This window comes from Periplaneta americana, chromosome 9, assembly GCF_040183065.1.
Source record: "Periplaneta americana isolate PAMFEO1 chromosome 9, P.americana_PAMFEO1_priV1, whole genome shotgun sequence".
NCBI lineage: Eukaryota > Metazoa > Arthropoda > Insecta > Blattodea > Blattidae > Periplaneta > Periplaneta americana.
The window spans coordinates 62,087,283-62,098,000 of record NC_091125.1 but is presented as its reverse complement, the minus strand read 5'-3'; the positions used below and the strand labels follow the sequence as shown (position 1 = coordinate 62,098,000).

Here is a 10,718-nt window from a genome sequence, read left to right as displayed (position 1 = left end):
CTCGAATCCGACCCCACTCGTTTCACAGTCAGACGCGCTGACCGTTAAGGTTGGTTCACAATAAACCGGGAACGGAAATGACAACGTGAACGAGAACGGAAATAATGTTAAAATAAATGTATTTAAATGTGGGCATTCATAATAGTTAATTGTGAAGTTTTGTTTTTCTTATTATGTTATATATTATGTTGGAGTTGTATCCGTTTTCTTGTGCTATGTATTTGATTGTGTTTAGCTCTTCTTTGTAGTTTTGTTGGCTCATTGGTATGTTGAGTAGTCTGTGTAACATTGTTCGGAATGCAGCTTGTTTTTGTTGTGTTGAATGATTGGATGTGTTGTGTATGTGTTGTTGTTATTGTTATTGTTGTTGTTGTGGGTTTTCTGTAGATTTTGATTGTGTGTTTGTTGTCGACTTTTGTTATTGCGATGTCTAGAACGCTGTTCTTCAGTTGGTTCCCAAACAAAATATCAACAACGTGAGTAGGTTCCCCATATTCAAATATCAACAACACGAGTAGGTTCCAAGGCTGTGTGGGAAGGGGATGTTAATTGATCATGTAGCAGAGTAATGATAGTGTCCAAATATCAACAACGGGGATGAGGTAGTTGTTATTGCCTATAACGCCACTTATATTCAATCACGACCCGCGGCTTTATATACGTTAAAATATAAATATCAATCATAAGTTTCAGTGATTATCAGAGTAGTGGCAGTGGAAGTCCAGGACAGCCGTTTTGCACTTAATGATGGATTTCACTACTATGCTCGGTGAAAAGAGGAAGACACTCTTAGTGGTAAATGTTAGTTTTCAGAAAACATTATCTGGTGGTGTGGAAAGATATATACTTGTGTTAAAAGAGAATGTAAGTGTTCCGTGAAACTTTCTGATTCAGATATTAGAATGGAATGCAACTTCGAAATAACCACGATACTTGTGATATTGCAACTTTAAATAAAATTATGAAGTTATTCGACGCAGCGTGTCCTCCAAGCACAAAATATTTTTAACTTACCTACTACCGTAGACAGTAGTTGACAGTCCTAAGTTTGTATAAAATGGGAGAGGAAATGTTTTCTGGCTTAATCTAGCGCGGGAACCAATTGCAGTACATAGATGAAATCAACCTGGAACCAATTCGGGTATAGCTTTGGGACGAACCGGGAACCGATTCACAGATTTGGGAACCAATTCCAGTACGCCCGTCTAGAAAATTTATGAATTTGTTGTTTTCAATTTCTAATGTGTAGTGTAGTTTTGGGTGTAGCCTATTTTTTTATGTGTTGATGTAGGTTTTGGATCTGTCTTTTGTTTCCTTTGTATAGTATTAGTATGTCATCTACGTATCTGTGCCAATATATGATGTTATCTGAGTGTTTGTTGTTGTCTTTGTTTAGTATATATGTTTGTTCTATATTGTGTATGAATATTTCTGCTAGTATGCTGGAAATGGGTGGATTGAAAAAAGTCTTAATGAACATGAATATCTTGTTACAATGTTATTTTCAGTTAAAAGTTTATTGCTTTAAGAATAATTTAATATATTATGAATTTGTCGTAAGATTGTCTAAAATAGGAGAAATAAGAAAAGGAATATATTACAAATTTTGTAATCAATCGAATATAGAAAGATGATTATATAAATCCTTGTAATCTCAACGAAAAAGCCATTAATGAAAAAAATATCTTATTTGACCAATTCATCACGTTAGAATCTGAACAACGTAGTAACAGAATCAACATAATCCCTCGCACAAATCACGCAACAGTCCGTTCAAATCACGTCAGTCACGACATCATCTGATCGTCGATCAGGTGAGTCAAACCAGATTGTATCGTTGTCCATTCCACTTTAGACAATCTTATGCAATATCACTGTACTTATGACAAATTCATATGTTAATAAGATGAGAGATTTTAAATTATTCTCGTAGCAATTTTAACAGTTTTAACCGAAAATAACATTTTAATTTGTATCACGTCTAATTGTAATAAATAATTAGATTTTTATGTTCATTAAGACATTTTTGCAATCCTTCATTTAAGTAATAATATTAATTTTACTGCTAATTACGGATGATGAGAAACAGTAATCCCAAAACATGTTTAATGAAAGAAGAACAGTTCCTTCATGAAATTTGTTCATACAATTGTTTGTTAATAATTTGCTCTATTTTAATTAAATTTAAAGAATTAATTCATGAACATTGTTGAATAGTGACCACATTAAAAGTGTATTTGTCGTAATTTCAAAATTTTACAAAAGGAACAAAAAATTTAATATCATAGTATCACAATAATGTTAGTTGTTTGTTTTTGAAGAGAAATAAATTTACAAAATACATTTTTGATAATATTATTTATATACGAGTTTTCTAGTAAAATATACAAGTTTTGTTTACAGTACGTAATATTATTTTAAATTTTTGTATACGATCGTATGTATTGAATGCGCAGGGATGAGAATTCGGATGTAACGATGGTATTCATCGGTTATGACGCAGTGTACCTTCTGGTAATCCCTGTAAAAGAAAGACATAATAATAAAAATAATACTATGACACTTACTTGGTGTTTTATTTAGTTGGTTATTTAACGACGTCGTATCAACTACTAGGTTATTTAACGTCGATGGGATTGGTGGTAGCAAGATAGGCCTATTTGGCGAGTTGAGGTCGAATGCTAAACAATTTGCTTTACTTTCATCTTAAATTTATTGAAATAAAAATTTTACCTAGGTCATAATTTATTATCAAAACGAAGTTGTATAACCTTGGCCCGTAACACTGGCTGTGATTTAGTCCAGTGTTCGCGTAACATTTATGTTCAGCTGAAGTACGTCAAATTTCTTCTGATAGAAAACATTTTGTTGTTTATATGTTTGACGATTTTTATGATAATATTTTAATGTCTATTTAGCCTATATATTTGTTAAATTTGGGAAACATTAAAGTCGAAATAAATCAAATTTGTTGGATAATCAATTGACTTGTTTAAGCAAATTTGATTTAATCTGCTTTTGAAGCGACTTTTTACAATTTATACAATAATAATTAGTTGTATATATTTGCGTGATAAGTGTAGGCCATATGTTGGTGTCTTTTGGTGGAATTTCTAATGTAACAGCATATCTTTAGTGATACTGTTATTGTTTACGCATAATTTCTTGAATTTTGTATAAGAGCATTGTGTTATTATGAGGGAGACAGGGATTGCAAGTTTCAGTCCCAGAAGATTTTTGTTCTGAGGACATTGAGTCTCTTCACTATTCCGGTTATTGTTATCCTTTTCAAAGCATGTGACGAAACGTTACAAGTGAAGGCCGGTTCACAATAAACAGGGAACGGAAACGAGAACGAGAACGGATATGTTAAAATAAATGTATTTAAATGTGAGCAATCACAATAGTTAATTATGAATGCTCACATTTAAATATATTTATTTTAACAATATTTCCGTTCTCGTTCTCGTTGTCGTTTCTGTTCCCGGTTTATTGTGAACCAGCCTTAAGGGTATAAATAATACAAACAATTTTACTGAAATTGATCAAATTATAATAAGATATGATGATAAAAAATTATATCTGACCTGTTCAGGATTACAATAACGATGTTGCCTTCATCTGTAAGAAACGCTGCCCTTTTAATTGTTTTCCTATTGGAGTCAGATATCGCAATTCTTTGTGAACCAGGGGGCACAAATGTTGTCACATGTGCCATTGCATAAAACATAGGTTGCTTGTAAAACTCGTCAGCCGTAGAGTTCACAATAATGGGCGAATCAAGAGCATTGTTGATGTAATTAGGACCTCCTTTCATATCCAGTGCTAAATTCCAGTCCATCCATCCATTAGCCCAGTGGTTAACATCCTGACAAGAAATTAGTGTTAGTAACCATACATTAAGGTTAAAATAATTTTGTTTCCATAATGATTTCATTCGTCACGTATACTTTGTGACCTCTGTGGCTCAAGTGGTAGTATTTTTAACTAGATGTCCAGAATATTCGACTTCGATTCGCGACAAGAGGATCAAGATCTACCTTCCTCCAATTGGGACTAGTTAGGTTTCTTTTGTGTTGTCTTAAGCCAGTGGTCGTCAGCACAGTGCACCCTGAGCTAGCGTCTCTTACCCGCAGATCTCTTACAGCATCAGCGTGCACCCGTGGCTGCTGGCGGGTACGCTTTCTATCTCTCCCTTCTGCACGATGGAGCATATTTCCTTGCACCGCTTACCCTCTATTCCATAGTTACGCGAGAAATGTGTTGTACGAACTCGGAATAGTGCATTATTAGGAGGATATCTTCCGAATAAGCTATTCCATACTTTCAACCTCTGTTAAATTGTTATGTAGAGAATAAATTATAAAATGGCAGCCAAATTAGATATGAATCTCTGATTCTGATTGTGAATTACTATTAATATATGTTTGGGAACGCGGAAACAAAAGAAAATAAGGCATAATAGGGCTGACGTATGAAATGAGAATGACGATGAAGAATTTCTGGCAAGATTTAGACTAGAAGTGGACACTGTCTTAAGCATACCGGAATTAATCAACGATGATTTGGAACACATGACAGACAGGTAAAAATAGTTCACATATTCACCATTGTAAAAAAATGCTAATTTTTAAATAATTTAAAATTGAATTTTAAAGAAATTCATAAGGCAATATTGTAATGTTATAATATCAGTATTAAGCTTACGTTCTGCATTCCTGTAGGTATTAGTCTGAGCATTGAATACATTCGAAGCGGGACACGGTGTATGGTAACGTTTATTCCAAGGGTATCTAGTATTTCTTCGCAGAATTTTAACAGAGGTTGGCAATAGTTTAAATAGTGTTTTGTTTACAAAGTGCATAAATAGGCCTACTTTTTAAATATATTTGTATATATTATTACTATTTTGTTTATGGAGTTTATTTTAAAGAAGTGAATGAATCAAAAGGAATCATAAATCAAGACATAAGATATATTTAAGCTAGTTGAGATAGTGAATGACTATAATAATGTGTTAGAAAACAATATAACTTATGTTATAAGTCATAACATCTATCAAGCACTTAAAATATCCGGAGCTCTAGGAAGTAATATATGGGGCAATAGCCTACATTCTTACGAATAGAAACAAAAACTGTGGTTCTCTCCTTACGTACGCTGTAGAAACTATAGCTGCAGATCAGAAACTGCAAAATCAAGATAGAAACTCATAATAATGGAGCTGCTTTATATGTTCTTAATTTGTTTAAAACCACAGCTTACCATTCAATTCTTAAAGAATAAAAATAAAAATAAAAATAACTTGTGGCAAAAATTGCAAATTATAAACAGAATTAACAATTAAAAATGAATAGAGATAACTTGTAATCAATATTATTATTTCAGATTGTTGTATATGTGAAGGTGCAAAATTACAATAAAGTCTAAGACCATTTCAGAAATGGAACAAAGTGCATGCTGTTGTATGCCAAGGTGTTTAAAGAATTCTACAACCGTCGGATATATGCTTCGTCTTGCACCAAACAGAATTCTTTGTACAGTAAAATTATAATTTTGAAACCGCTGGCTATATTTCTCCTTGAAGAATGAAATGCAGAACACATAAATACATTTCTTTTCTTCCTACTGAATAAAACTATTACGAAGAGTATTAAATAAAACACGCAGAGATCATATCAGGAACGATACAATAAGGGACTAGTGTAAAATTCAGTCAATAAACCACATAACTAGAATGAATGACAAAAGCTTAGTGAAAACACCAAGGGATAAGTCACCAAGAGGAGATAGAAGATAGACCGGCCAAGAAAGAGATGTTCCGACAGTGGTTTGAATAGACTTACAGCCTAGTTTTAAAATGTTAAATCTAATAAAGTAAGGAGAAAAGAGGACATATTTTGTTTTATGTTTAATAGTGAATAGGAAAATGGTAGAATCATGGCAGAAATCGGGAGTGCCCCGATGATACCTTTAGATACACAGTCTTTATTTACTTTAGGGTACAAAAACTTCACTTGGACTACGTGGAATTTGAACGCGGGTATCCAACGTGAAAAGCCAGAGATATAGCTGATGGTGCACACTCTGTATGTGTTATAGCCCAGTACTTGCTTTACATTGTCATATCTTCATGAATTTCCTTCATATATGTCTCAGCCACATGTCTGCAAAGCAATTGTTTCTTTCCTGCCTTTTAAACAGCGTTTCAACTGCAGCAGCAATTAAAAGTTCCCATTTAATTTTATATACGCTGATATTGAGAAATATTTTATTTTAAATCGAGGGGAAAGAATTATATTTTAATTCTGAAAAGCTTATCGGAATGCTAAAAAGTTTTGAGCCAGCTTCTGCTGTAGTCAATGTCATATGATTACAAATGAGGAACTTTCGCGCTGAATTGACCGACTGCAAGCGAACAGGAACTTGCTTTTATTGTACCTACTCAAACACAAGGAACATTCGCCCAAACCCATTGGGAGGGGAATAAATGTTTGCTCCAATGGTCGTCGGCACTCGCTGAAATGGGTAAAGGGTAAGAAGTGTATCGGAATATGCACCGTCGTGCAGAAGGGGAGGTAGAAAGCATATCCGCCAGCAGCCAAGAATGCACGCCAGTGCATCTCTTATCCGAGGTTGCACTGTGCTAATGACTGCTGGTGTACTCCCTTGCCTGGAATCGAAGCGCTGCTACTGGATTTCTAACAGGTTGTTATTAGAGCAATGTACTATAAAAATATTGCTATTTATGGCGCCCATTCCGTAATTAACTGTATTACTGATATACTCAAAAACCTCTAAGATACTTTCTGCATATTTTTCAGCATTTCTCCATGTTCCGAGACGAACGGCAGGTTGAAACGGAAATGGAACTGGAACAAGAACATAGAAATAATTAATATTAGCCTATACAGGGTGTTTAAAAATACGGGGCATAATTTCAGGTATGTATTTCCCACATGTAGACAAACAAAATAGTTCATTACAACATGTGTCCGGAAATGCTTTATTTCCGAGTTATGGCCTTCACAACATTGAAATTCACCGGAACGTATTTCTTTCCGCAGGTCGTTGCCGTCAAAGGAGACATTAAGAGGGCACTCTGACAGTTCATTCCGAGGCGAAGGTTACATGCAGTGTTGTGTAGATGTTGGACTGTGCGACATGTATTCAAATCAAGAGCTGGCAGAGATACACTTCATGTACGTTAAGGCGGACGGCAATGCTGCGCTGGCTCGTCGTTTATACCAGGAGAGGTACCCACAGCGACAATGTCCAGATCGGAAGACATTTGTACGTCTCCATTACCGTCTGTGCGAGTATGGAAAATTTAACTCGCCTGGTTTGGGAAGGGGACGACCAAGATCTACAACTCCAGAAGTACAGGAGGAGATTCTGGAGGCTGTGAACATGACTCCTTCTATCAGCACATGAAGGGTAGTATTGCAAGTCAATGTTCCTCATACGACTATCTGGAGACTGTTGAAAGAGTATCAATTGTATCCTTATCATTTGCAACGTGTACAGACCCTGTCACCAGCAGATTACCCTGCACGAGTTAGGTTCTGTGAGTGGTTCTTGCAGCAGTGTGGTGTAAATCCGAACTTTCCTGCCTTAGTATTATTTACAGATGAAGCACAGTTCACACGAGATGGCATAACAAATTTCCCCAATCAGCATGTATGGGCGTATGAAAACCCACGTGCAACTGTTCCATCTCATCACCAGGTGCGGTTCTCCCTCAACATGTGGGCCGGTATCATTGGTGATCGATTAGTTGGACCCCATGTACTTGTAAACAGACTTACGGGGCAGGCGTACACAAACTTCCTGGAAAACACCATACCTCATGTTTTAGAAGACACTCCACTGATCAATCGGCAACACATTCACTTCTCGCATGATGCGCTCCTGCACACTTCAATCGTACGGCTCGCCGGTACTTGGATCGAAGGTTTCCTGATCGATGGATAGGTAGAGGTGGCCCAATTGCTTGGCCTCCACGCTCACCTGATCTGAATCCTCTCGATTTCTACTTGTGGGGCCATTTAACATCATTGGTTTATTCGTCTCCGGTGCCTGATTTGGAATCCCTTCGGAATCGAATTGTGGCATGTCCTGAGGACATACGCAATACTCCAGGAGTTTGGGATCGTGTTCGCAGGTCAATGAGACATCGATGTGAGGTCTGTATTCAAGCAGGAGGTGGACATTTTGAACATCTTCTGTAATGACAACGACCTGCGGAAAGAAAAACGTTCCGGAGAATTTCAATGTTGTGAAGGCCATAACTCGGAAACGAAGCATTTTCGGACACATGTTGTAATGAACTATTTTGATTGTCTACATGTGGGAAATACATACCTGAAATTATGCCCCGTATTTTTGAAACATCCTGTATACTTATTCTTGCTTAGAAAATAGTTTCCAATTGATTTCGCATCATAGCGGGCAGCCATATTAAGTCTTTACCATGATTTAAATTACTATTTTGATCATAAGTTACAGTTATTTATTATTAGTAGATAGTCTACCGCATTATACAGCACGTTTCCGAATTCTACCAAGAAGTTTTACAAGCGTGTTTGGGAGGAAGTATCAGAATGTACAGCTATAGGAAACTCATAGATTATACAACTTTCTTATTATGTATAAATAATAAAATGATTTCGATCTTATAATAGCCGCTGATATAAAGTACCAGTAATTTCATTGGAGTTTATTTAATCTTTGACAAATATTTACAGTATATGTTCAAAATGCTGATCATGGGCAACTCGAAAAAATGTGAAGCTTCGCACTATGGACTGTGGTACACGCCAGAGTTGTGCGCCTTCTCTGAGGCTGCGGTCATTTGTAGCGTCGACGGCGAAATGTGCTGACGCTGCATTAAGTTATGCTGCAAGGACATGACATACGCTTTGGATTACTGGATGCATAATATTCAGTAGCTCAAGAAGCACGTCTTCCAGAAATGCTCTGTTCAGGTTACCATTAATTTATTCTGGGGAGTAGTATATCAAGTCCTATCACACAGCCATGTACAATATTGGTTCAAATGTTAAGAGCAAATGCGTGAAGGAAATGAGCTCATGGCAGATGTAATCTACAAGGAGCTAGATAGGCGTGTATGACAGGATTTTCTCATTCCAGGTGTTACACGCCGAATCAGGTTCCGGCGACTGTTGGTTCTTTATCTCGAAACAATCTGATACTTTCTCCTCAAAATTTGTTTGAAGGACTGAAAAATACTCTGTATAACATGTGAAGTATTAATGAGCCCAGTAAATGAAGTAATAATAAATAGTAATAATGATTTATTTTAGCTGGCAGAGTTAAGGCCGTAAGGCCTTCTCTTCCACTCAACCAGCAAAAAGTGTATATACATATGCATGAACTTACAAAGAATTCAACAATTTGATTTAGATGAGAGTTACATGTGTACAAGAGTTATTTACGAATTAAACAACAAAATACTATGAACTATTAATTTAACACTGAAAGAAGTGTGTTCAAGTTTATAGTTTATATTTACCAATGGATGCTTCCGTATATAGAAGGAATTTCTTCTCATATTTTCGATGAATATAGTCGAGATATTTTGGCGGAGAGATGAAATAGCGATCCAAGTACCAGTGGAAAGCGAATCCTGATACATAGTCCATCAGCTTTTCATCTGCCAACTAAAAGAAATGTACATTAGGATAAGCAGTTTAATAGTTCACATTTTCTCATTATATATTTACATATTAAATACTAGCAATTATTTTACTAGAATTTTGGAACCATCTTGTTCTAAGCGAAGAAAGTTCTTTGCAATTTTCCTACCATAATTACGTATAAGCTGTTGGGTAAGCGGTAGTGTCATGATTAGCTTCCTATTCTGGTGTAATACATTTGATATTGTAAAATGGCGGTTAGATATTTTTTGTGCTGAAGTAAGTGGAAAATATTTATAAATAAACTTAGCGACTATCTGGCAAGTGTTTAGGTATCGTAATGTTACTGTTCCAAAGGAAACAGTTTTAATGAACCAGTCTGTATTGTTTTAATCTTCACCTTCTCTTTTAAAAATTGAAGCCCACAATTAAAATCGATTTAACAAAAGTTTAATTTGTTATGTTTATAGTTACTGCAGAACTAAAAGCATTATCGTTATTATTACTGTTATTAGTATAAATTCTTATATTTTGCGTGAACAAATCCACAATAAAATAACTTGTAAATACTGCTTGTGAACAGTTTTCTTCTAGTAGCTTTGAATAAAAAGTAGAGTACAACAAACCAAAAACTGACTAATATTATGCCGAAAATAACTTCTTGATATCACATTATATAGAACAAATTATTTTTTCGTTGTAAGGTTAATGGTTATCAGTGATATATGCAACGGTTGCTCAGGTCAAGTGTAACTTAAACACTAAGTGGCGGTAAGATGTTTTGTTTAAATATAGTAATTAATTTTGCACAAATGTACATAAAACAGTTACACTTTGTTGTGATCATTTATAATATTGATTTCTATATTTTTTCATGTCAATATATAGCCTAAACACGGAATTTAAATGTGTTTTTTGAAATCGTGTGTTCGTCGAAAATTTAATCTAAAGTAGCCGCGTTTGCATTTGCAAATCTCCAGATGCGAGTTCGATAACCTAAAACCTATGCACCACACGATAGTAGTATTATTACAGTAATGTAAAGTAGCTACTACTTGG

General features: G+C 35.3%; 1 protein-coding gene across 1 annotated transcript in view; it reads right to left on the bottom strand.

Moving 5' to 3' along the window:
* Positions 1-1,493: 1,493 nt before the first annotated feature.
* LOC138705586 (lysosomal acid glucosylceramidase-like) overlaps positions 1,494-10,718 on the bottom strand; it is a 34,301-nt gene continuing 25,076 nt past the window's right edge. The window contains exons 9-12 of the mRNA XM_069834189.1: positions 9,536-9,683; positions 6,695-6,872; positions 3,588-3,935; positions 1,494-2,521 (exon numbers count right to left, since the gene is read on the bottom strand). Of these exons, the coding sequence (XP_069690290.1) occupies positions 2,413-2,521; positions 3,588-3,935; positions 6,695-6,872; positions 9,536-9,683 (783 nt within the window). The 3' untranslated portion in view covers positions 1,494-2,412. The remainder of the gene's footprint in view (positions 2,522-3,587; positions 3,936-6,694; positions 6,873-9,535; positions 9,684-10,718) is intronic.